Below are 25,664 nucleotides of genomic sequence, written 5' to 3'. Positions count from 1 at the left end.
AGGCATAATAAATAGGAGAAGACCGTCTTACAGACTGACCACCATATCAAGCTACTATAGCCCTTAGTCATCTATAATGCCATCTTATGGTCCTGCAGATTAGGTTGTATAATGTGAATTATTATTTTTATAGAATTTTGAGATTTTTATAGAAAAAAGGAGCTAGTGACTGTTTTTTCAATGTTATATCTTCAGGTGAAATGCTGGGTCATCGTACTCCTTAAACGTGAAAGTTAATAGGGTTGTCCAGTGAAAATCTTTTTAATTCAACTGGTTTCAGGAAATGATATAGATTTGTAATTTGCTTCTATTTAAAAATCTCAAGTCTTCCAGTACTTCTCAGCCGCTGTATGTCCTGCAGGGAATTGTGTTTTCTTCTCAGTCTGACACAGTGCTCTCTGCTGCCACCTCTGTCCCAGACAGGAACTGTCCAGAGTAGTAGCAAATCCCCATAGGAAAATGTTTCCTGCTCTGGACAGTTCCTGTCTTGGACAGAGGTGGCAGCAGAGAGCACTGTGTCAGACTGAAAAGAAAACACCATTTCCTGCAGAATATACAGCAGCCAATAAGTATAGGAAGACTTGAGATTTTTAAATTGAAGTAAATTACAAATCTATATCATTTTCTGAAACCAGTTGAATTAAAAAAGATTTTTGTTGGAGTACCCCTTTAAAGCTTTAGTACTGAGATCTCTTCCTGTTCTACGGATTGTGTATCCTTCCTACGTAAGCCAGTTATGTTCTGAACTTTATGTTTGGATACGGTCACATGGGACGAATGGGCTGCAAATTTCAGTAATGAGAAAACCTTTTAAGCTGTACGTACCACGATCTCTTAGAACAATAGACTTCTTCTCTCGCTTGTGCGGGGTGCTCTTGGTGACAACTGGAGGGGTTTCCACTGCAGATGATGATGTGGTGGGGGTCTCTACCGTGGCTGCTGCTGGAACATCTTGTGGGTAATAAACCGTGGGAGAGCCGGAAGGCTTAACATGATCATATCTGTAAAACACAAATATATATCTGCAATGTACATACAGAGGACAGATCTCACCAGGTACTACCTTCTTAGAGGAGCTATGTAATACAGCATGGTGGCTGGGGGAGAGGGTCTTTATATTATCAGGTGGTACTATTAATGTTCATCATTAGGGGATATGGTCATCTATGATTGCACATCACTGTTGTTTCATACCTGCAGCGGGATCCATAAGCACACTGTCCTTTTTGGTAGAAGCGGCAGATAGAAGAAGGTTTACTGTTGGCCAAGTCATGTGAGAACAAACAGCGGTTTCCTTCTCGGCATACACCGTGTATAAAATACCTGAAAATACACAATGAGGACGGAAAACATGACACGGGTCAAATCAAGTCAGAAGCTTTGTGATGACATGAGAATGTTTTGTCATGTGTGAAAAAGCTGCTGAGATAAAAAATATGAGCATAAACCTCACACTGCTTAAAGGGGTTGGCCACTTTATAGTAAAATAGTTAAGTGTACAGTATAAGTGTACTCACTGTATATACTGACAGCAGCTCCCCGTGTACCTCAGACTCCCCTCCTCCAGGCTGGGCTGCCCTGCTCTGTGGTGAGTCTGTCCTTAAGATGGCCGACATGGAAGAGCATGTGACCATGCCCCACTCCCCAGTGTCCGCCACTGAACCTGTATATGCCTATGGCACTGGACACTGTGGGCGGGGCATGGTCACATGTTCCTCTATGTCGGCCATCTTATGGACAGCCTCACCACATAGCAGGACAGCCCAGCCTGAAAGAGGGGAGTCTGATTTAGCGCTATGAGGTATACAGGGAGCTGCTGTCAGTATATACAGTTACTAATACTGTAAGGTCAGGTAAGTGTGTAGAGATGCACATATGTGATCAGTATAGGTCATGGAATAGGTAAAGGTCTCCAGAGTAAAGTGAGGGTTGGGTAAGGGTCTTGAGAATGACGTACAGGTTGGACAAGGGTCTTGGGGCTCATGTATAGTATATACATGACCAGGCACAGTGTGGAGACAGGTTTGGGCTGTGTACAGGTCTTGCTGCTCAGCCATAGATCACACATGGGATGATAAGTATGGTCTAGCACAGTGTTTCCCAACCTGTGGCTCTCCAGCTATTGCAAAACTACAACTCCCAGCATTCCCCCTTAGCTGAAGCCTGTGTGGGCATGCTGGGAGTTGTAGTTTTGCAACGGCTCACATGGGGCTCTCCATAGCGCTGCTGTGTACAATAGCCTCACTGCTCCTCCCCACCCACTTACCCTTAGCACAGTCCCGCCCACCAACACTACAGCACCCAGCCCACCGCGTCTCTACACGGTACACACCCGGCCGCTGCCCCTGGGACCGGGCCCCTCACTCACCGGCACGTCACGTATCTCGTACTCATGGCTCCGACCGGACACCGGCCACACGCGTCTTATTGCCGCACAGAGGTCTTCCACAGGCTCCTCCCCCTTCTTTCACCTGTCCCCGCCCCCTAGCTGCCGTCGCGGGATGACGTCAATAGTTGTGCAGCACAGTAGTTCTTCCGGCGAGAATTTTAGAAGCAGCACTGTAGTTCCGGACCATTGAGTTTTCAACTTTAAAAGGTCATACATTTAGCCAAATATATATATATATATATATATATATATATATATATATATATATATATATATATAACGCTTTTAAGGGACTAGTTTGCTTATATTCTTACTAAACCATGCCTGGGTGTCATCAACTTGGCAATAGAGACATTTGAGTTAGTTTAGTTCTGTCCTTGAAATTATAGGCGCAGGCTCTTCTCAAAGATGCATGCGCATGGGGACATAGTATTATAAACTAGGCCATATGGATAATGTGGTCCCTGCTACACCTCTATATACATCCAATTAGATACAGAGGCATAGGGAGGTTATCCTATTTTGGATTCTGTCCAATAATGGTGGCATGCTCCATGGGGGAGATTTATCAAACATGGTGTAAAGTGAAACTGGCTCAGTTGCCCCTAGCAACCAATCAGATTCCACCTTTCATACCTCACAGACTCTTTGGAAAATAAAAGCTGGACTCTGATTGGTTGCTAGGGGCAACTGAGCCAGTTTCACTTTACTGCATGTTTGATAAATCTTCCCTCATATGTAGAGGAATTCTGTAGAAGCATTGCATCTATGAGTAAAGGTTTATGTACAGTACATACAATAGAGTCCATTGGAGGTAGTACAATAGTGTGTGGAGAACCAGGACTGTGGAGTCGGTAAGCCGCAGCTCCGACCCTGACTCCTGAATTTTCTCAGGACCGACTCCGACTCCTGCTCCTTCATAAATGGCCAGTCATATACCAGGGGAGTTATTTATCACACTAGCTCAGCAGCTTCTCCCTAATGTCTCACATGATCCTGGGGCGACTTCTGAAACATATAAAGCAGCTTCTCCTGTGCGTGCAGTGGATGCAGCCAGTCTCCAGCCTCCATGTCCTGAACAACTCAGAACTAGACTAGATGGAGCAGGTGATCTTTTCCTGCTGACAGTCTTCTATGTTTCTGAATAATTATTCACCATACACAAAGAAACACTGCTAACAATGCCAGATACATGTGATATGGAGGTCAGCCATAGTGATATACAGGGGGTCACACATAGTGATATAGATAGGGGTCACACATAGTGATATAGAGGTCCCACAGTGATATAGAAGGTCACTGTTGGGACAAGAAATAGCACGCACAGACACAGCCTGCTGCAGCCATAGCATACACACACACAGCCTGCTGCAGCCATAGCACACACACAGCTTGCTGCAGCCATAGCGCACACCACACACAGCCTGCTGCAGCCACAGCACACACACACAGCTTGCTGCAGCCATAGTACACACCACACACAGCCTGCTGCAGCCATAGCACACACACAGCTTACTGCAGCCATAGCACACACACACACAGCCTGCTGCAGCCATAGCACACACACACACACAGCCTGCTGCAGTCATAGCACACACACAGCCTACTGCAGCCATAGCACGCACACAGATACACACTGCTGCAGCCATTGAACACTGAAGAAAAACACACAATATTCTCCCAGAGAGAAAACACCACACTGAGGACAGAGGTTACTGCTACACTACTTATGTCTTCTCTTCCTCCTCTATATTACACAGGATATCTTCATATTACACTGCTGCTCATACACAATCGACCAGCATCCAGGAAGAGAACAGCACAGATCTCCCCACACACACAATGGACTCTTCCAGCTCAGAAACAAACTGCCAAATAGTGACCAACAACTTTTCCATGACCCCCCCTTATGTAATAGGGTCAGTGTCCTATTAGAATGTTGCTCATAATATATATTCATGAGCAAAACTTGTAAAATTCATATCAAAATTCAACTATATTTTTGAAAGATTTTTTTTCAAAGCTGGAGTCGGTACATTTTTTTCCGACTCCAGCCAAAGCTAGCTCCGACTCCAACTCCGACTCCAGCCAAAACTAGCTCCAATTACGACTCCGACTCCACAGCCCTGTGGAGAACATCCACGTACCTGACTGTTGTACAGACATCTTGCACTGGGCTCTGCCATATACATGAGGTCACGCAGAATGGATTAGGGTATGTTCACACTGAGTAAAATCGTCGGAATTCCGCGGCCTCAGTGTCCCACAGTATCTCAATGGGAGGGCTCCCGCGCCTGTCAATTCTTTGTGCGGAGAGCAGCGGGAGCGGAGACACACAAGCCCTCCCCATAGAGATACTGTGGGACACTGAGGCAGGCCGGATTCTACCACGGAATTCCGAAGATTTTACTCAGTGTGAACATACCCTTGGAGGTCATTCACACCACATTTTGCCCCATGTCGCTGATAAATGTAGGCAACCTGTCAAAAAGTTATAGTGAGTGCTGATTGGTTGCTATGGGCAACAAAGAGAATCTACTACAACAGTGTAATAAGTCTCCCCCTATAGTCATTAGTAGATATATTCAGTCGTGGCATGGCTATCCTCTCCCAAGCTGGCCAAAGATTTGACTCTTTTACTTTGTAGAGACTATAATGAAGCAAAAGGGTCACATTTGATTGACATCTGGGGAGAAATGCACACTGCCAAAAATGGATTCAGAAGGCATGGAGAATATAAAGGGAGGCATTTTACTTCTCTTTTCTGTTGGATCCACTTCTAGTTTCAGCACCAAAACTGCAGTGTCATTTAAAAAAAAAAAATTTTTTTTTTTTTTTTTTTAAATGTATGATTCCAGTATCACTGTGACATCAAAAGTTACTAAAATGACTGTAATGCTTTAACTTATGCCCCCATTTTAAGGTCAAAAACTAAAAATGACAAGCATGGGGAAAAGGGGCAAACATTCCATCCACTAGCACTGGATTGAGATATACTCTCAGCCTAGCTGGGAGTGGATTCCTACAATATCCAAATGCAAGCATCACATGCGTGCAACTTAAAGGAGAAGTCTGGCGATTTGAAAAAAAATTCATCTGGTAGTGGGGAACATAAACAAGCCCAACTTACCTCTCCTTGTGCCTCTCCAGTGCTGGGACCCCCTGCACAGCCATTGTCTAGACCCCCTCAGCCAGTCAGTGACTGTGGTGGGACACTGCTGCAGTCACTCATCATCAGAACTCAGGTGATAATTCCTTCGCAGGCACAGGTAAAGGTAAGTAATGATTATTATTTTCCGTCCTGCCAGTTGTGAAATTTTTCAAATCTCTGGACTTCTCCTTTTAAGATTCACAATGACCCATCAGGTGTGGGTGGGTGGGGGGCAACCACAGTCTTAAAGGGGTTGGCCACTTTAAAGTAAATTGTTCAGTGTACAGTATTAGTAAATGTACTCACTATATATACTGACAGCAACTCCCTGGGTAGAGCTAAAGTTATGCTACGTTCACACAAAGCGATAATTCGCCCGATCGTACGATTAACGATTTCAAAGTAACAATTTTTTTTTTTATAACGATCAGCGTTTAGATGGAACGATATAGCGTACAGAAAATTCGTTTTGCAATTCTTTTGCGATCACTTAAGCCTATCTCGCACATAGGAAAAATCAGTGAACGATCTGCGAATTTTTTGCGAACGATCAACGACGATTTATTAACATGTTCAAAGATCAAAATGAACGATTTTTAGCTAATTGCTTGATCGCTTGCTACGTTTACATGGAGCAATTATCGCTCAATGCGATCGTTATCGCGAAAATTCGCCCGATAATCTGTGGTGTCCTGTTCTGTGGTGAGGCTGTCCATAAGATGGCCAAAATGGAGGAGCATGTGACCATGCTCTGTGAGGCACAAAGGGAGCTGTGAATACACTTACTTATACTACACACAAAAAATTTTACTATGAAGTGGCCAACCCCTTTAAGGGTGGCTTCACACACAGATTATTGTTTGGTGTTTCTCTTGCCTCCAAAAAAAAAAAAATTGTCAGAAAAACTCCAGAGATGATCTTTGTGTATTTTTCAGGCAAAAAAAACGCCATGTCTGTAAGGCAGATCATAAACTTCAGTTGACTTCCAGCCAACATCTGGATGCTGGCGTTTTTGCTAAATTTTAACACCGTGTGAAAGCAGCCTAAAGGAGTTATCCAGGATTAAAAAAAAAAAAAAAACACAGCTATTTTCTTTCAAAAACAGCGCCACACCTGTCCCCAAGATGTGTGTGGTATTACAACTTGGCGCGGTTTCTAGAAGAATGTAGTCGTTTTTCTAAGCCCGGATAACTATTTAAAAGCAGAATAAGGCTATGTTCACACAGTAAAATAATACCACAATACAGCGGTAATTTCGAATGTCCCCTATGGCTGAACCTGTTGATATGAGTTATCACATGATAATATTGACTTGTCATAGTCTGACCCTGCATTATCCCCTCTGAGCACATATTGTAGCTGCAGGTAGTAGTATTGTCAGTGCTGGATATCTCCTCCAGGAGACAGGCAGGGCAGCTCAGGTGTCTCTTCCTGTTTCCCGTGACAGCTGCTATGGCGAAGTTCAGAGATCAGGAAGGAGCCGAGATGCCACAGCCTCCAGCTCCCAGCCTGGTGAAGGTCACTCACTGCAACCGAGACATTTACAGCAGCTCTGTCCCTCTGCAATGTCCAATCTGTGGGCAAAACCCAGTGAGCTCCTGGGATCTGGAGCAGGCTCCTGTCAGCATTCCCAGCCCTTTTGTTAACGCTCACCGGGAAAAATGCTCTTTTGTACTGAGACCAACAAAGGGCCGCTTTCTAGGGTGAGTTAATTATCAATAAGACCTGATCTACAGGCTTTGTTGTATCTCCATTAAAAAAATTTAATTGTTAAAGGGGTTGTCAGGTCATTACTGAAAATGAATCATGCTGCCGGGAACATAACAGAAATGTACACTTACTAGAGATGAGCCAACCGGGTTCGGGTTCGAGTCCATCCGAACCCGAACGTTCGGCATTTGATTAGCGGGGGCTGCTGAACTTGGATAAAGCTCTAAGGTTGTCTGGAAAACATGGATACAGTCAATGACTATATCCATGCTTTCCACATAGCCTTAGGGCTTTATCTAACTTCAGCAGCCACCGCTAATCAAATGCCGAAAGTTCGGGTTCAGATGGACTCGAGCATGCTCGAGGGTCGCTCATCTCTTATACTTACCCTTACTGCTCCACCACCATCCCCTCTATTTAAAATTTCCGCTGACATGAATATACAGTATCTCTTTATGCCATCTATGTCAGCAGAAATTATGAAGAGGATCAGCACTAGTAATGTGCAGAGATAGGGGTTGCCTTAAAGTGTTACAGTATGGCAAAGCTAGCATGGAAACACCTAATCCTATTGCTGTGAAACTGCTCAGTGCTGTTCTATTTTCCTCCCGGCTTTGTGCTCTGGCTATACAATGTCTACTGTATTATTACAGTTTAATTATTTAGATGACCAGACCATTCTCATTGTCTCTTCTAGGGATTATGATGGCTGCTCAGATCTCCATGTTGGCATCACCAGCTCTAAAGGTGAAGAAGGTTATAAGAAATGGAATTAACAAGCTAATGTCTCACTTGGGTACAATGCTGCAAATCCCTATTAAGAAACTGCAGCATGAGTTACTATTACTGCACGATCTTTACACCAATTGTCTTTGTATAAATAATTTCCCAGTTTTTCCACATGCAATTTGAAACATACAGTGGTACCTTGGTTTAAGAGTAGAGAAGAAGTAGCCATGTTTTTGTAGCGCTGGATAACCCCTTTAAGAGCGTTTTGCAAGAAGAGCTCACAGTTTTTCACAATTGTAACTTGGTTTAAGAGCTCCTTGTACTGGGTAGGAGCGGGAGTGGGGGAAGAGCATGGTCTGCATAGCGGGGTCTACATCACTGTACTCTGACCCAGAAATTCTCCCTCACCTTCCATATCATAGCAGATCCACTTTAGGCTGGGGCTTGCATCAGGGGACAGGACTGTGGAGGTAATCTCTCAATAGCTTCTGAACAGAGTGTGCTGCTATACAGTGCCCAAAGGTCCTGCCCATTCCTTCATGCCCCCTGCAGTCTCTGTCAGTCCTTGTGTTTCCAATCCTCTCCATTCCTGCTATAATGTGCCTGCACTTACACTACTGCTATAATGTTTCTGAACTTACTCAGCTATACACACTGCTGTATAGAAAAGTTTCTGTCACTGTCCTCCTGCACAGCTCTGTGATTCTCACTTCCTGATTGGTTCATGCTGAACACACCCCCTTCCCTATTTCAGTCATGTGACCACACAGACCTCTGACAGCAGCCCTGCTTCTCAATTCCAGCCTGTTGTATTACGCTACTGCATTATGGGGATCTGCAGTTCCATCCTGTATCTACAAACTGCTGCTGTTTTTCAGGTTTCTGCGCTTACTATACATTATACACCACATGCTGATTGCTATACTGTACAGTAGCTTATAATATCACATATTCAGCTGTTTCTAAATGTTTGTTTTACATGTTATTCAGAATAAAAAATCATTATTTTTGGGGCGTGGACCAATTGTCTGCATTTCAAATGATTTCTAATGGGAAATTTTGCTTTGTTTAAGAGTGATTTGGATTACAAGCATGGTCCCAAAATGGATTATGCTCGTAATCCAAGGCACCATTGTATTAGAAACTTGTGCAATGTGCACCTATTTTTTTTTCTCAACGGGAACACGCAACATGGTTCAAATATTATATATACTGGAATAAGTGACATGTCCCTAGTTTATAATTGCTTAAAGTGTCACTGTCATTAAAATTTTTATTGCAGAAATCAATAGTCCAGGCGATTTTAAGAAACTTTGTAATTGGGTTTATTAGCCGAAAAATGATTTTTTTTAGCATGAAAAAGCAGTTTGAAGCTCTCAGGACAACAAAGAGTTAATTTACATTCACATCGTGGCTCTCTCCTCTGACAGTCACCACTGACCTCTCTGACCTCTAATTAGGGCCCTGAATAGCTCCCCCACTGAGCAATCCTTTGTTCTCGTCTCTCAGCTTCCCGCTAATCTCGCTCCTTCGCCCTCCCCTCTTCATAGACCAGACAGATCCGACTGATGAAAAAACTGTCGAGATTTCCTGATTCTGAGGAGTGGATGATAGAAAGCAGAGGAGGGGGAGACCTGGGAAAAGGCTTTTTACATGCAGATAATGGTATATTTGGCTAATAAACCCAATTACAAAGTTTCTTAAAATCACCTGGACTATTGATTTCTGCAAAAAAAAATTTAACGACAGTGACACTAAGTTTCCTAAAGATTTTTATTAAACAAGCATGAGTGTTAAATCTGGTGCATGTCTAGTCTACGTCTACACTAAGAATTAGACATTACTTGTGAATGTGCCCCAGATCTACCAGAATATAATGTGTGTTATTTTTATCAGGAATTGTGCATCATTACAATGAAACTGGCACCCACAAAGATACCATTGGCTGGGAGCAGTGTGTGAGCATCCCACTAGTGCCACCCGACCAATACGCCCTCATTCACCAGTGGGATACGTATCTAGAAGAGTTTTCCTGTAAAGAGACATGGCTACCTAACAGGTATATTCAGATAAATCTTTAAAGGGGTTTTCCAGGATAAACTGATCGTTAACGATCCTGCCGGGGCTGCGGGGGACATCCCCCACCGATGACACATTTCAGGCTCCCCATGCTCCACTGCTGTCAGTGTTTTGGAAACTTCCGGTAACGTCTGGTCAACATAGATTCTATGCTGGCTGGCCATTTCCAGAGGGAGCAGGACAACACCAGATGTTTCCAAAACACTGATAGCGGAGGAGAACAGTTGGCCCGAGATCCAGCAGCAGCGGGGGAGTGGGACAGGTAAGTATACATTACTTACATGTCCCCGCAGCCCCTACAGGATGGCTAATGATCAATTTATCTCACAGTTTCCACAACCGACATATTTCTAGGTTTCACATTATACATTTTACTAATGTCTCTTACAGATATGATGAAAAGGAGCACAACTGCTACACGTATGCCCTGAAGTTCATCAATGGCCTCCTGCATCTACAGGAGAAGAAAACCTTTACAAAAGAGGAATTTACAGAGAAATTTGTATTACCAAGAACCCGCCGAGCATCTAAGTATATCACTCTGTGCCATGAGGTGTCCAGGAATTATTACTATATAGTAGATGCCTCTAGGTAGGTCTAAGTAGATTGTGCTTCCTTTACTTTCTCTACAACTACTGGGTCAAGGACAACTCCTGGAATAACACAGATCTTCATTCCAGTACTGGGCAGATAGAAGCTACTGGACCAACGACACCTCCACTAAGGGTGCCTTCATACCTACCGGATCCACAGCGGATCTCACTTCTGCTGATTCAAAGCGAGAACCACTGCGGATCCGGTACTATTCACCCCTATGATAGCACATATTCGCAGTGGGATTAACATCCCGCTGTGAATATGTGCTTTAACCCCTCGCTGTCCACAGCCCCGCCGCCGCATTAGCCCATCCTTGGCCGCATCCCCCATCTCCGGCCGCATCCCCCCATCCCCCGCCGCATCCTGCAGCCCACCGCCGAGAGCATAAAGTACCTGCTCATTAGCGGGACCGGAGCCGGGAGCCTCACTGCAGCCGCGCCGCCGAGCAGGTACTTTATGCTCTCGGCGGCGGGCGGGGGATGGGGGGATGCGGCCGGAGATGGGGGATGCGGCCGAGGATGGGCTAATGCGACGGCGGGGCTGCGGACAGCGAGGGGTTAAAGCACATATTCACAGCAAGATGTTAATCCCGCTGCGAATACGTGCTATCATAGGGGTGAATGGTACCGGATCCGCAGCGGTTCTCGCTTCAAATCCGCAGAAGTGAGATCCGCTGTGGATCCGGTAGGTGTGAAGGCACCCTAAATGTGCAGAATAAACCTATGTTTTGTATAGAGAGGCTCAGTGGTTAGCACTGTAGCCTTGCAGCACTAAGTTTACAGGTTCAAATCCCACCAAGGGCAACATCTGCAAGGAGTTTGTATGTTCTCCCTGTGTTTGCGTGGGGGTGCCTCTGGATACTCTGTTTTCCTCCCAAAACAGGCAAATTTAGATTGTATGCCCTAATGGGGACAGGGACCAAAACTGACAAATCCATATGAAGTGCTGCGGAATCAGTTGGCGCTACATAAATAAAGGAATTATTACTATTAGTAAACAGAAAATGATTTAGAAATTTTTTGAAAATTAACCATATATAATTTATTTAATGGGTTCTATGGTTCTGAATGCATGAAGTTAACCTATCTCTCCAAGTAAAGCAAGCAGGTTGAATAGACATTTTATTGTAGAAAGCATGTCATAGTTCATCATGTTCCATTCTCTCACGAGAGGAGATCCAGCGACTCACAATGACTTCCTACAAAAGAGAAAAGACACGGTTATAGGGACAGCTTAAAGTGTTTGGTTGTGGGAGAAGTGCGTGCCTGTATGCTTCTCTCCAAGATTTACTACAATCCACTGGTTCCATAGACTTACAATGACCACCCCGGCCCCCGAATGAACAAAACTCTTGACAGGTCAGAAGTTTTATTTAAGTGACAGGGACCAGGAGAACTCCTGTGCATAGACCCTGCTAGGTCATATGGATAGCATACAGGAACAATGCCCAGGCAGGGACCCCACCAGGAAGCCCTGACTTGAACACTGACTGTCCATTAATTTAAAGTGACAGTTTGTAATTTCTGATTCAACTACTGTAGAACCAGCTTCAGGAACACCTGGCAATCAGCTGTAGTTACTAAGATCTAGCCAAATTGATAATTAGAAAATGCAGTGTAACATGCCGATTCTTCTAATCAATGGCCATGTATGTAGTGTATGCAGATGGGATCCATAACTGATACAGAGGCTGAAAATATTAGCTATCCACAGCAACAGAAATTAAAGGGGCTTTCAAGCTAACACTATAGGTGATGAGTTTGTGATGAGTTAAGTAACTTCTCAGAATTACCTGGACGCTGAACCGTTTTATACTCTCGGGGGTGTTCATGTCATTCTCTGTGAAGCCAGGAGGTTTGATTAAGTAACAAATAAGAAGCTCCTGTCAAGACAGTCAAATATATCAGTTACTAGCAAGGTTAACAACGAGCATACGCTTTCCCAAACCCACATTGTCAGGGGTTTCAGGTCACATCATGGTATGGAAACATTTTTATGTTTATTTTGTGCATTTAACACATCATTACAGCAGGTAAAGCTCGGTTCTTTTTCTGATACACCATCATAGAGTTACAGGTCACTAGTAATGATAGTATACACATACAGTTATGCTCCTATACACACTTGTTTCAGTTGAACGTTTGTGTGTTCAGACTTGAAGGGGGTGGGCTGGGGGGTGGGCTGGGGGGTGGTAAGCCGCTGCCAGGCTCCTCTTATATCACTAAGAACCAAAGAATTAGCCAGATAAAATTCAACTTGCCTGATCCTTATCCTCCCTATAACCTTTTGGTGGAAACCCTGTACACATTAGAACGTCGGCCGACCCAATAAGTTTAGAATTCTTTTCTCTAATGTATATGAAGACTTTAAAGCGACACTGTACCCACAATCTGACCACCCCAAACCACTTGTACCTTCGGATAGCTGCTTTTAATCCAAGATCTGTCCTGGGGTCCGTTCGGCAGGTGATGCAGTTATTGTCCTAAAAAAATACTTTTAAACTTGAACCCCCGTGCCAAATCTGTGCCCTAACTTTGCACAACCTCTCTGTCCCTCCTCCCCACCCTCTTCATCATTAGGAATGCCACTGGAACATTTTCTCCATGCTGAACATTGCACAGGTCCTTAACGATCCAGCCCATGTGCCGGGCTGCCACAGGTGGGGAATAGGAGGCACTCTGCCTGGAGCATTCCTAATGATGAAGAGGGTGGGGAGGAGGGACAGAGAAGTTGTGCAAAGTTAGGGCACAGATACTCCTGTTTGGCACAGGCTTCAAGTTTAAAAGTATGTTTTTTAGGACAATAACTGCTTCATCTGCCGAACGGACCCCAGGACAGATCTTGGATTAAAAGCAGCTATCCGAAGGTACAAGTGGTTTGGGGAGGGGGTCAGATTGTGAGTACAGAGTCATTTTAAGAGCAACTCAGAAGCTTACAGTATACACTACTCTGTATGAGGTATACATAGTATGCAGCAAACTCCTAAGCTCCCCCTAGTGGCAGCTACAGGAAGCCAGAATTGTGTGTAACCCTGCGGTTATACAAGAGCTCTACATAACAATGAAGCTCTAACAAACACATGATGAAATTATATTTTGATTAAAGAAACAAAATGGTGAATGGGGATACCTTGTTACCATTAATTATGATATAGTATATATATAAAAGAAACTAAATAAAATAAAGACATTCACTTTCAGCTTAGAAACTTTCTTAGAATCCAGGAAAGCCCTATTAAACTTCTGCTATAGAGCTTAAACTTAAACTACATACTGAATAACAAGTAGGTGCAAAAAAAATGAAGTAAACATTTCCCACCAGCCAGTTTGTTTTTACCTTAGAAACGTTCATAGTTGTCCTGTTGAGGCCGGATAAGGACCTCCATGTCAGTCGCCTTAGAGGAGGACCCTCACAGTTTTCATCCACAAGTTCTACAATTACTGAGTAACTAAAGGAGATGGAAACAATGATTCTTTTTAATAATGATTTCCTATTTTAAAATCAACCTGTCACTCCAAACAAAAACTTTGGACAAGTCACAAAAAGAGGAGAAACAAGCGCCCAAGCCAGCGAAGGGAGACGGGTCTGTACACTTACTACGATTCCCTCTTGATTGTATGGACAAAGCTAAGATAGAATGTGCTTACTGTAAACAGTGCCCATTTACATACGTTTTTGGTACGTGCCATAGGTTACAAAACATGATACTAAATACCTATTTTTTCCATTTTATCTCACAGTTTTACACACTTTTCACACTATATGGAAAATAGGTTGGGACAGCGCGGTGGCCATCGGTTGGCTGAGCAGGCTGCCACCCACAGACAAGTGTATCTTGGAAGTGGAAGCGGGATTGCTCAGCCGGGACCTGAAGAGACCCCAACCAATCACAAGAACGAGCTACGAAAAATACCCTTGTTGCGTTCTCTCTGTGTCACAGAACCAAGACAAACTAAAAATTTGGTTTATGGGGTCTCAGACACAAAGCAAGCACAGCAACACGTGGCACTGTGCTTCTCTCGTAGTTCGTTCTACTGTTTATTTGGGGTCTGACTAATAAAAATGTGACTTTCAGGTTTTTTTTTGTGACAGCTATCCTTTCAATTTTATAACCTTTAGGTTATAAAAAGGGTTTCATTTGGTGTTGTGCAACTAGGCTTAAAAAGGTAGGAGCGAGGGAGGTAGGGTAACTTTATTATGTTAAAACAGCCCATTCCTGGCCATAGAAAACACCCCTTACCCAGAATATCCCTTTAATTATTGCACAACCCCTTCCTGCAAATGAACAAACTATTATACATTCTAACAGGAACAGGACACATTAGCATGCCAGGTAGAAAGCAAGAATCTGTGCTGTGCCATCAGTGCTGCTTGCAATACACTGCCTACATGCCATCTGATGTCGCTGGGCCTGGCAATAGAACACTGTTAGGCAAAAATACACTAATACTGCTGTTTATTATATGAGCAATGAAAATATCATTTAGTAGGGCAAAGAAAACACATTGGAGGATATTTAACTACCTTGCATGGTAGAAGGGTGGGCCCTTACGATACAGCACTGAAAGGGAAAAAAAAACACATCAAAATCAGAGCTATCTGGCTTAAAACATACAAAAAATGGGGACCGGAGCGGGGCTTGAGGCTTCCTGACTTTGGCTCACCCCCGCCGCCTTCCGTGGGTCTCCATACCCCACCGGTGGGGACCGGAGCGGGTCTCGAGGCTTCCTGACTTTGGCTCACCCCCGCCGGTGGGGACTGGAGCGGGGCTCACGGCTTACCTGGCCTTGGTTCACCTCCGCTGGCTGCCGGGGAGCTCCACTCCCTGCCAGCGGGGACCGGCCTGCTGGCCTGCATATCTTCTAGCACACAATGTTGGTTCCCATTTATTGCATTCTTTTTAGGCTATACTTAGATATAGAACTGGCAGTCAATAAATGTATTCTTTTGTAAAAGTTCTTCTGCTTTCCGTTTTCCGAAACCCTGCAGAACTGTGGAATTAAGATTCCTGACTCCTGGAAAGCAGAACAACTTGACAGCCAAGTCATTAGGTTCAGCAAATCTTACTATAGACTTATCGCTCGCCTCATTTCTATCACTCTCGCTCCATAATACTAACTTTCATTTCAATGTTTTATTCCTGATCTAAATTTATGGAATTGGAACATGCAAAGTAGTCTTCTTATCCATGGAAGAACATTGAACTACATCTGTTCACTTAACCACTTAGTGACCAAAAAATAAAATGAAAAATTTTAACATTTTCATTTTTTCCTCTTCACACTCGCAAAGCTCTTGTATTTTTTCGTGTACAGAGCCATATAAGGGCTTGATTTGTGCTGGACCAATTGTGCTTTGTTATAATATCCTTAATTTCAAGGTCCTCATCTTTTGGTGTGAAATACTGACTTACACAGGTCAGTTCCATACTTCAGTCCCACTTTGGGCACCCAGCCCTTGCTTCGGAAGTGGTGATATGCCATATAACGTGTCTGGAAGTTTGGTTGTGCCGCGCTGAACAATTCCCATAACTTTAATATAGTTAAAGATTCCTAGGAAATAAACAAATACTAGATGGTATAACTGGTTCAGATACTCAACTTCTAGATAATATATACAGTATAGCTGTATAGCCAATGGAAATCTAAGGAAACATTTCTTAGTTTATATTGCATTAAAGGACAACTCTGACACTTAAAAAAAAAAAAGCCCCAGAATCCCCATGCTCTCCTGGACCTTCGCCGATCGCTGGTCACCATCTCCGGATCTTTACTACTTTCTGGTCTTGCTTTTTGTTCAAAAGATATTATTCTCCTGCCCAGCCTGATCTCCCTATAGATCATTAGATGGCTGCCAGCTTGCTCAGCCATCTAATGATGAGCAAGAGTCATCTGGACAACATAGAGGTAGGCTGGCCTAACTAAGGGATGGGAGTAAAGCTAGCCTTTTGATGCCTAAAGACGACATTGACACAAGATGGCGCCAGCAAATTACCTTTTACAAATGTTAACTTCTTCCTATTGAAGAAGTATGTTATTCTTTCCCCTGAAAAACTCATTAAGGACCCGTAGCCATACGTACCCGTTGATGTATGTCATCGCGCCCTTAGGGGAGTTCAGAGAGGTGTCACGCTGTGACCCCGCACTAAACCACGCGGCTCTTAGCTGCCAGGGACACAGCTATTAGCGGGCAAATCGCTGTGCCCAGTTGATTAGCCATTTAAAGCTGCATTTAAATGCTATTAAGACCACATTCCTGGTGGTATAGTGGCAGGCCCATATCTGCCATGAGGCGAAGTGAAGTCTTCGCCTCAGGCGGCAGATAACACAGCCCTTGAGGGGGGCGGCATCAGCGTCCTGTGTCATTATCATTACAACTAGTTACGGCTCAGTGCCCAGCCGTGTTTCCTGTCAGTTGCCTCATGAGAAGCGCTGAGGAGGCACTGGAAGCCTCGTATTCACAGGTATTCACATCACATAAGACATAGATATAGTGTCTCCTGCTGTTAACCCTTTCGACAATGCAGAGTTATTATACTCTGCATCACTTACACACTGTAGAAAAGAAAAAGTTAACAGCAGCGGGGACGCTTTATTATGTCTTCTCTGCACTGCCGAACTCCGAGCTGACCTCAGCATAGTGCAAGAGCAGGAGAAGAGGCATAAAAGTAATGTTCTGCTCTGCTGTTAACTCTTTCTGTATTGCAGAATGTAAGTGATGCACAGTAATACTCTACATTCTGCAGTACTGAAAGAGTTAACAGAGCAGCCCGTTTTATGGCTCTTCTCTGGCTCCTGAGGTCAGAGGTCAGCAGTTGCAGATTGTTGTTTGGGGCAGCTGCCTGAAGCTCTCAGGGGGCCCATAGTGGCTCGAACAGTTAAAAAAAATCTGGTTACCGCAGGGCGCACACTGTTATCTATGGTGCTGTCCCATACACACTGCGATGCTGCACTGTGCCTGTCCTGGATCTTCTCTCCCTGCTCTGAGGTCCCTGCAGTTTAGACTGCTGTCAGGTCACAGGATAGGCGGCGGTGGCGCTTTAGCAGTTCTCGCCTCAGGCGGCAGAAAAGCTAGAATCGGCCCTGTCTAGTGGGCGTCTCTCCCCCCCTCCCCCCATTGATCTCTCAGTGCAGTTAACATAGAAGTCCCCTGGGGGGGAATTCAAATTACTGTGTAAAAAAAAAATAAAAAAATCGCCTATTAAATTATGGCATTCTTGACCTCACACTGTAAATGGCATAAGCATATAAAAATGCCAAAGCGCAAAATTGCTGATTTTCGGTCACATCAAATCCAGAAAAATTGGAATAATAAGCAATCAAAAAGCCACATATATGTAAGCAAGCTACCACTGGAAAGTACCGATTATGGCTAAAAGAATGACACCTCACACAGCCCTATAGACTAAAAAATAAAGCGTTATAAGGATGGTATTAGAGCAATTTTAAGAACATTTAATCATTTTTTTTATGTTTGAATTTTTTAAAAGCCGTCAAATAAAATAAAAGTTACATACTGTTGCGTACTGTTGTAATAGTTCAGATTTGAGGAACATAGATAACATGTTGGTTTTACCATATGGTGAATGGCTTAAACATGAAACCTGAAATAGTGTTGTTTTTTTTTTAACCACACAAATTTTTTTTTTCCAGTTTCGCAGCATATTTTATGGAAAAATTAAGTCTGTCATTACAAAGTACAATTGGTGTCGCAAAAAATAAGGGTTCATGTGGGTCTCTAGGTGAAAAAATGCAAGTGCTATGGCCTTTTAAGCACGAGGAGGAAAAAACAACAGCATTGCAGTGTACTGAACAAGTGACCAGAAGTGGAACTTTCTAGTCCAAAAATGTTACCAATTAAGACTACAGCTCCCGTGAGCAAAAAAAAAACAACAAAAAACTCATAGGTCAGAATATGGCGATGTAATGCAAGTAATAAAACACTATATACATTTGTTATCATAACGATACACAGAATAAGTTAGCATGTGATTTTTACCATATGATGACCTAATGCCCCATAAGCTCGACGCCAGTCAACGCGAGTGACATCATGACAATGATATGTGGAGGTGAACATTTTTATTTTTATGGCCTGTTCATGTTTATGAAATACATGACTCAACCTTCGGCTGTCCAGGGGCGCAAACGAGATCAGCTGTGCTAGTTTTCAGGGCCTTTACAAAGCACAAAAAAAAATCGCATGGCTGGCCCACACAAACGTTCACTGCGTTGTTCATGTTGCCATTACAGTTCTTTGTTATCGGCTGCACATCTTCGCTTACAAAGAGGGATGTGCGTCATCAGCCATCAGCCAATTCAACCAATTTACATTGTTTCCTATGGGACAACATTGCTTGTTTCTCAGCTTTCTAAGGCTAGGTTTACATATATAAGTTTGCATCAGTTGCGTTTTTTGTCTAAAAACTGACCACAACTGATGCCAAAAATGCATCAGTTGCCATCAGTTTTTCTATCCTTCTTTTCATTAAAAACCATCAGTTTCCATCAGTTGCCATCAGTTTTTCTATCCTTCTTTTCATTAAAAACCATCAGTTTCCATCAGTTATCACAAGTTGCTCTCATCAGTTGACATTTTTTTCCCCAGTATGTTTTCCTGTCATTTTCAATGGGATTTGCAGGGGAGCGTACAGGGGGGGGTTATATACTAATTGGGGGAGCTCACAGGGGGCTATATACTACAAGGTGAGAGCGCACAGGGGGGCTATATGGGAGGGGAAGAGCGGACAGGGGGGCTATTTGGGAGGGAAAGAGCACACATGGGGGGCTATATACTACTGGGGGAGAGCGCACAGGGAAGCTAAATACTACTGGGGGGCTATATACTACTGGGGGAGAGCGCACAGGGAAGCTAAATACTACTGGGGGGGCAACAGGGGGGGCTATATACTACTGGGGGAGCAACGGGGGGGCTATAGGGGAGGGGGAGAGCACACAGGGGGAGATATATGTTTATTTTTTTTACATTGTGCTGCTATTTGCCTCAACGCCGGCGCTCCATTCACTTTAGTGGATGCGGCGCCACACAGCCTTGCGGGCCGCACAGGAGGACGCTGCATGCTGCGTTCTCCCGTGCGGTCGGTCCGGCGTCACTATTTACACGCCGCATATATTGAACAATCCCATTGAAAACAATGGGATCAGTTCAATAATGCGTTTCCCTCCGGCGCTTTTCTCATGCGCCAAAACGCAGACGCACCGCCGGACAAATGTAAACCCGGCCTTAAGGGCCCCTAAGGTTCTCTGGACCTCAGAGTTGTGCACCAGCCCTCAGGCCCTGCACTTGACATAACGCAGGGTATCAGCTTTTCCTGGTATTCCATTAAATCTAATTTATGTTTTAAAAACTGTATAAATGTGCCTTACCTTCTTATAGGTTATGGACAGACATCCTAAGGCGTATACCAAGAAGAAGGCCTAGGGAGACAATTTGAAAAGAGAAGACTAAGTATTAAAAATACACATAGAAGTATTCCATAGGGAACATTAGAGATGAGGAAACTTACTTCTTCATGGCTGAGCTGTAAATACTCAAAAATTCGGAATGGATTCCGGCGGCAAACTAACTTCAACTTCTTCATCTCCTAGATGTAAATTATAACAAATGAATATAAAAAATAAAATCTATGTATACAAAATGTTAAATACTCCACATAACCTTCTCCATTTCAAAGAGGAAGGTAGAATTAGAAGAACACCAGATTTTGAAACATAAAGCCACCGTTTGATATTGTTGGAAAAAGGTCACAAGGTGTGGTCAAACGTCACAAAAAAACCTAAAAGATCGCCATAGTTTTAAACAACTTCCCTCCATGTCATTATAGGATTCCTAACATACTTGTATATGACTTAATTTAGTAAAAATGATTTCTTATCACAAGAAAACAAAATTTACCAAAAAGATAAAAGCTATACAGTATTGGCCACTAGGTGTCTCCCTTCCCTGCACTTTGCTGTCCACTGTCTGTCCACTGGCAGTGTGGGGTTTAGCCATTGCTGTATGAAGGGACCGCTCTTTTCTCACCACCTAAAAAAGTCAGTAATACCCAGTGTAACTACTGCTGTATGTCCATAGTGCCGCACTTTAATCTCTCCAAACCCCCTTCCTTCAGCTTGACATCAGCAGCGCTTTAGTGCTTAACATAACCCCTTCCTTGTTTCTTTCCTTTCTTCTCACATAGCAGCTTGTAACACCAGAGTAGCAGTAACCCCTTCCCCCCTACATACCATCTATAGTACCATACTGTGTAATAAATCAACCCAGTTCAGTGTCCTTTCAAGGCATAGCAAAGAGGAGTATGAGTTGCGCTGTTAGGGTCCATTTACACAGAAAGATTATCTGACAGATTATCTGCCAAAGATTTAACCCTAAGGGTCCATTTACACGGAAAGATTATCTGCCAAAGATTTGAAGCCAAAGCCAGGAATGGATTTGAAAAGAGGAGAAATCTCAGGCTTTCCTTTATGACCTGATCTCTGTTTATAGTCTATTTCTGGCTTTGGCTTCAAATCTTTGGCAGATAATCTGTCAGAATATCTTTCTGTGTAAATGGACCCTTAGTGGACACAGCCAGTTTTCATTTTTGCGCTTTCGGTTTTTCCTCCTTGTGTATATAAGGCTATAGCGCGTGCATTTTCCACTTAGAGGCCCAGATAAGCCCTTATTTTTTGCGCCACTAATTGTACTTTGCAATGGCAGATGTAATGTTTGCCTAAAATAAGCTGTGAAACCAGAAAAAAATTATATGTGTGGGGAAATTGAATAAAAATATTTTTTTTTCCAAATTTAGTTTTTTGTTTTGTTTTTACGCCGTTTGCCGTAGGGTAAAACTGACTCATTGTACATGTTCCTCAAGTTAGTACGATTACGACGATATGTAACTTGTATAACTTTTATTTTATTTGATGGCTTTTAAAAAATTAAAACCTTTAAAAAATATATATGTTCCTTAAAATCGCTCCATTACCATGCTTATAACGCTTTTATCCTTTGGTCTATGGGGCTGTGTGAGGTTTAACTTTTTGCGCCATGATCTGTACTTTCTATCGGTACCTTGATTGCGCATATGCGACTTTTTGATCGCTTTTTATTACAATTTTTCTAGATTTGATGCGACCAAAAATGCACGATTTTTCATTTTGGAATTTTTTTGCGCTGACGCCGTTTATCGAGCGAGATCGGGAATGTGATAATTTAATAGTTTGGTCGATTACACGTGCGGTGATACCAAACATGTTTATTTATTTATGAAATGGGGAAAAGGGGGTCATTCAAACTTTTATTAGGGGAGGGGATTTTTTATTAATAAAAAAAAACTTTTTTTTTTTTTTTTTTACACACACACTAGAATTCCCCCTGGGGGACTTCTAGTATTACTACACTGATCCCTCATTGAGATCTATTCAGTATAGATATACTGCATAGATCAATGAAATCTGTGATCTATTGCTTTATGCTGCTGCTGAGTGCCAAGCCGGGATCAGCGCCATTATGGTGCAGACCCCAGCCGGAAGAGGATGTGGGGATCACCCTTCCGCGATCGGATCGCCACAGCCCGCACAGCTCTGGGAGTCAGCTTGTGACATCACCATGTTATCCAGGAAGTGACATCACCATGTTATCCAGGAAGTGAAGCCTTGATGCAGTAGTAAGTGCAGGGAAAAAATCACTTTATAAGCTTTTCCCATAATAATTGTATATTGGGGATTTATATAACTTTTGGGGGACAATACAATACTTTAATGAAAATTTTTACCGGACTTCTCCTTTAATTAGCGGGCACGGCGATTGGACCGTGCCCGCTAATAGCCGTAGCACCCAGGATCGCAGCGCGATCAGTAACGTCCTAGTGCAGCTATGGGTTAAAGCCAAAGCCAAGAACAGACTATAAACAAAGATCAGGTCATAGGACAAGGAAAGCCTGAGATTTCTCCTCTTTTCAAATCCATTCCTGGCTTTGGTTTTAAATCTTTGGCAGATAATCTTTCTGTGTAAGTGGAACTTTACTGTCTGGAAAAGGAAGTACCTGTGTGTCTGGTACTTCTGGAAAACAGCCCAGCTCTGTTCCCACCCCATGAAATGGAGAGAATGAGAAATAGTTGTGCACAATGGACAGGACTCTCAGGGGCTCAATACCAGCAGTTAGCCAACCTGGTCTATTGAGGAGATTCAGGAGGAAACCATATATATTAGACACTTTTCTCTAATGTGTATGGCGGCCTGTAGATTCAGAGAGCTTCCTTACACTTCTTTCCTCCTCCATGTCTTCAGCCTCTGCCGTAGCCTCCTCTTCTACCATCACATACTCATGTCCCCTTTCTTCCGGGTCAGTGTGTCCGGTCTGTTTTTCAGGCTTACATCCACAATGTATGATAAAGTCATCATGCCTATGGCAGTGCATCTTCTCCAGAACCTCTCTGTCTAGCAGAGTGTGATCGGTGTCAGGGTTCTCAGAGACATATTTTGACAAAGGATCATACGCAGGATTTCCTTCCCGGACCATACAGTCTTTATCAGAAGTAGATGACCTATTGGCGGACTCAGATGGTGGGAGCTCATCTACGTTGTCCTCCAAAGTCTTTTCTCTTTCATCTGGCAGAAGAATGGGACTGGTGTAATCTCCAAGTATTTTAATAACAGTCTCTGGGTCCATATTCTGTTCTTCTAAAAGTTCTTTGGCCCATTGTAAGTGATGCTGGTATCTGAAAATATATAATTATCGTAGATAATAAGATAAAAGTAGGGCAAAGAACAAAATAGGTAAAAATACTAGTAATATAATACAAGGTAATAAAAAATGCACTTACTTGATTGATGAAATAATCGGAAATTTCACTTTTGAACCTGTAAAAGAAAAAAGCTGTTCAGTTTCTGGGTGTCTCCCCTATATTGAAAACTATTTATTGTACTATGTATATCATCCTTACCTTTCCACCGCACTCTTAGCTCCTCCTGTTCAATGTTGTACTCTGGTCTACTACGTGACAGGATCCCCTTCCCAAAATATCCCTGAAGACAAATACAACAGTTTGTTCCAAGCACAAATCCTATAAATTAGTATAAGGCTCATGTACTGAACTCCCTAAGCCTCATACAGACATGTCAATGCTTTGGGTGGACGACAGAATCTGCCCCAGCATAGAATGGAGCCTATGGGACGGGCAGAACTTCAAACGGGGGCGCGTGCTGGAATCAGCTTGAAGTTCTACACGCAGATTCCGTAGAGTACACTCTGGTGTCTGCTGCCGCCAAGCCAGGTTGGCATCAGGACGCTGCCATTTAATATGTAACTGTGGGTGATTTAGAAAATGTTTGTAATTTATTTCATTAACCTATTCGATATCTTTCTATGAGAAATTTGCCTCCCCCCATATATCACTTCTAAATAGACATTGCTGTGCTGCAGAGGAGGGGTTTTCTAGGCAAAATTGAGTGACGGCCTATTCTCAGGATAGGTCATCAATATCATGTGGGAGGGGTGCCAATACCCAACAATCCCCACTGTTCAGCTATTTGTCACAGCTGTGGCATATGTATGACAGCACCATCCACTGTGTAGTGGACAAGCTGGGTTACTGCAGCTCAGCCCTCATTCACCTGAGTGGGAGTTGTGCTGTAGTAACCCAGCCTGGCCACTATACAGTGTACGGAGCTGTCTGCTTCCTGTTGTATGGCAGGGTTACAGCTCTGAAACACAACTCTCTGTGAAGATTTCAGGTGTTGGCACCCTACTGGTCTCAAAATGACAACCTATCTTGAGGATAGGTTATCAATAAATTTTGCCCTTTAATTTTTTGTACACTATTATGAGGGCTGCCATCTTGCCTCAGCTATCTTAACTGCATTTAGAGATGTTGTTTACAGCCAGCCCCACTGAGCATAGGCAACAACAGGATCTGTCTCCTTCTGAGGAAAAAGAAGGGCTTATGGGCATGCTCAGTGACCTTTATAGAGGTCATTCTACAGTACAGGTGTCAAACTAAAGACCTCCAGCTGTTACAAAACTACAACTCCCATCAAGCCTGGACTATACCAACAAAGCTAAAGCTTTAGTTGTCCAGGCATGATGGGAATTGCATTTATGTAACAGCTGGAGAGAGTTTGACATCCCTGTTCTACAGGGAAGGGGGTCAGAATGGAAACAATATAATTTTTTTTAAAATGTGGATTGTCACATGGAAAATTAGTAAAAAAAAAAAAAAAAAAGTAACACTTACCTTTCCATAGAGAAGTGCTATGTCCTCTACACTCCTCACAATGACGGTATTGTTAATAATCTCTCCTCGGCAGATCCGGAAATCTTTCATGTAACCATCATGAGATAGCGGGACAGGAAAGGGAGATTCATAGGACTCGTACACCTTCCTCTTCCTCCGGGGAGCGTGAAACGTGGCCTGAGACATTGTCTTCCCTCTGAGGACACAATAAGAGATAATATATCTATAGTGAATTCTTGCCTGTAACAATGAAGGATGGGTCACAGCATCATCTATTAGAGATGTTTATAAAGCTGGTGTGAACACTGTCTAAGAATAACTGATGTCAGCTGTAATAAGCCACTATAACAAGTCATCTATACTTCTATAGGGATATGCAGGCCTGCAGCAGCCATTGCTTGTTATGGTCATGTGACAACACTGCCGCCTAGCTGTCATGCAGCAGTATGACACTACGGCTGCTGCTTCCTGTCCACGTGGGAGTACAAGAGACAACCAATCAGATTTCAGTTTACAAAATTAAAGCTACAGTCTGGTTGGACTAACGATGAAACGTCTCCACTGGATGACCGTAATGCACGGCGCAGCCTCTGTAATGTCTACTGCGCATGTGCAACGAAGCTATAGTAGATGTGACCAGCGCCCCCATTAGTTACCCGCACACAACACCGGCAGTGAGTCTCCTACCGACATTCAGGAAGCTCAACCACACGTGCAATGGACGAGGCCACGCCCACATGAGTCACATGATCTCACTTCGTTTCCTCTGAAT

General features: G+C 43.3%; 3 protein-coding genes across 8 annotated transcripts in view; 1 reads left to right on the top strand and 2 right to left on the bottom strand.

Moving 5' to 3' along the window:
- MKRN2 (makorin ring finger protein 2) overlaps positions 1-2,507 on the bottom strand; it is a 9,163-nt gene extending 6,656 nt beyond the window's left edge. The window contains exons 1-3 of the mRNA XM_069967091.1: positions 2,369-2,507; positions 1,195-1,323; positions 826-1,001 (exon numbers count right to left, since the gene is read on the bottom strand). Of these exons, the coding sequence (XP_069823192.1) occupies positions 826-1,001; positions 1,195-1,323; positions 2,369-2,394 (331 nt within the window). The 5' untranslated portion in view covers positions 2,395-2,507. The remainder of the gene's footprint in view (positions 1-825; positions 1,002-1,194; positions 1,324-2,368) is intronic.
- MKRN2OS (MKRN2 opposite strand) lies at positions 1,836-14,918 on the top strand. Of its 4 annotated transcripts, none has more exons than XM_069967094.1 (7): positions 1,836-1,853; positions 6,988-7,243; positions 7,948-7,997; positions 8,783-8,857; positions 9,876-10,038; positions 10,449-10,649; positions 14,396-14,918. In XM_069967094.1, exons 2-7 carry the CDS (start codon positions 6,993-6,995, stop codon positions 14,706-14,708), a joined length of 1,053 nt encoding a protein of 350 aa, XP_069823195.1. In that variant the 5' UTR covers positions 1,836-1,853; positions 6,988-6,992; the 3' UTR covers positions 14,709-14,918. The 4 variants fall into 4 exon arrangements, with proteins under 4 accessions (XP_069823195.1, XP_069823194.1, XP_069823196.1 ...); XM_069967093.1 differs by lacking the exon at positions 1,836-1,853 and adding an exon at positions 3,136-3,243; XM_069967096.1 differs by lacking the exons at positions 1,836-1,853; positions 14,396-14,918 and adding an exon at positions 13,454-14,241 and having other exon boundaries at positions 6,955-7,243.
- Positions 11,721-25,664, bottom strand: TSEN2 (tRNA splicing endonuclease subunit 2). Of its 3 annotated transcripts, none has more exons than XM_069967089.1 (12): positions 25,580-25,664; positions 24,893-25,088; positions 23,603-23,684; positions 23,483-23,519; positions 22,921-23,377; positions 20,182-20,259; positions 20,042-20,092; positions 16,069-16,207; positions 15,180-15,216; positions 13,992-14,103; positions 12,448-12,537; positions 11,721-11,853 (listed from the first exon to the last, which is right to left on the bottom strand). In XM_069967089.1, exons 2-12 carry the CDS (start codon positions 25,076-25,078, stop codon positions 11,794-11,796), a joined length of 1,329 nt encoding a protein of 442 aa, XP_069823190.1. In that variant the 5' UTR covers positions 25,079-25,088; positions 25,580-25,664; the 3' UTR covers positions 11,721-11,793. The 3 variants fall into 3 exon arrangements, with proteins under 3 accessions (XP_069823190.1, XP_069823189.1, XP_069823191.1); XM_069967088.1 differs by having other exon boundaries at positions 25,549-25,624; XM_069967090.1 differs by lacking the exon at positions 25,580-25,664 and adding an exon at positions 25,439-25,459.

Source organism: Dendropsophus ebraccatus, chromosome 4, assembly GCF_027789765.1.
Source record: "Dendropsophus ebraccatus isolate aDenEbr1 chromosome 4, aDenEbr1.pat, whole genome shotgun sequence".
Classification (NCBI taxonomy): domain Eukaryota; kingdom Metazoa; phylum Chordata; class Amphibia; order Anura; family Hylidae; genus Dendropsophus; species Dendropsophus ebraccatus.
Note: the sequence above shows the minus strand (reverse complement) of the source record. Positions and strands in the feature narration are given on the sequence as shown.

Excerpts from the sequence above, each read along its gene's own strand:
- MKRN2OS (XM_069967094.1), top strand. The coding sequence starts at position 6,993 with ATGGCGAAGTTCAGAGATCAGGAAGGAGCCGAGATGCCACAGCCTCCA. Across the intron at positions 7,998-8,782 it reads TGGCATCACCAGCTCTAAAG|CCTGTTGTATTACGCTACTG; the intron begins GTGAAGAAGGTT and ends TCTCAATTCCAG. Across the intron at positions 10,650-14,395 it reads TATATAGTAGATGCCTCTAG|TTTTACACACTTTTCACACT; the intron begins GTAGGTCTAAGT and ends TTTATCTCACAG.
- TSEN2 (XM_069967089.1), bottom strand. The coding sequence starts at position 25,078 with ATGTCTCAGGCCACGTTTCACGCTCCCCGGAGGAAGAGGAAGGTGTAC. Across the intron at positions 23,378-23,482 it reads CCGATTATTTCATCAATCAA|ATACCAGCATCACTTACAAT; the intron begins GTAAGTGCATTT and ends ATATATTTTCAG. Across the intron at positions 11,854-12,447 it reads TAAAACGGTTCAGCGTCCAG|GAAGTCATTGTGAGTCGCTG; the intron begins GTAATTCTGAGA and ends TCTCTTTTGTAG.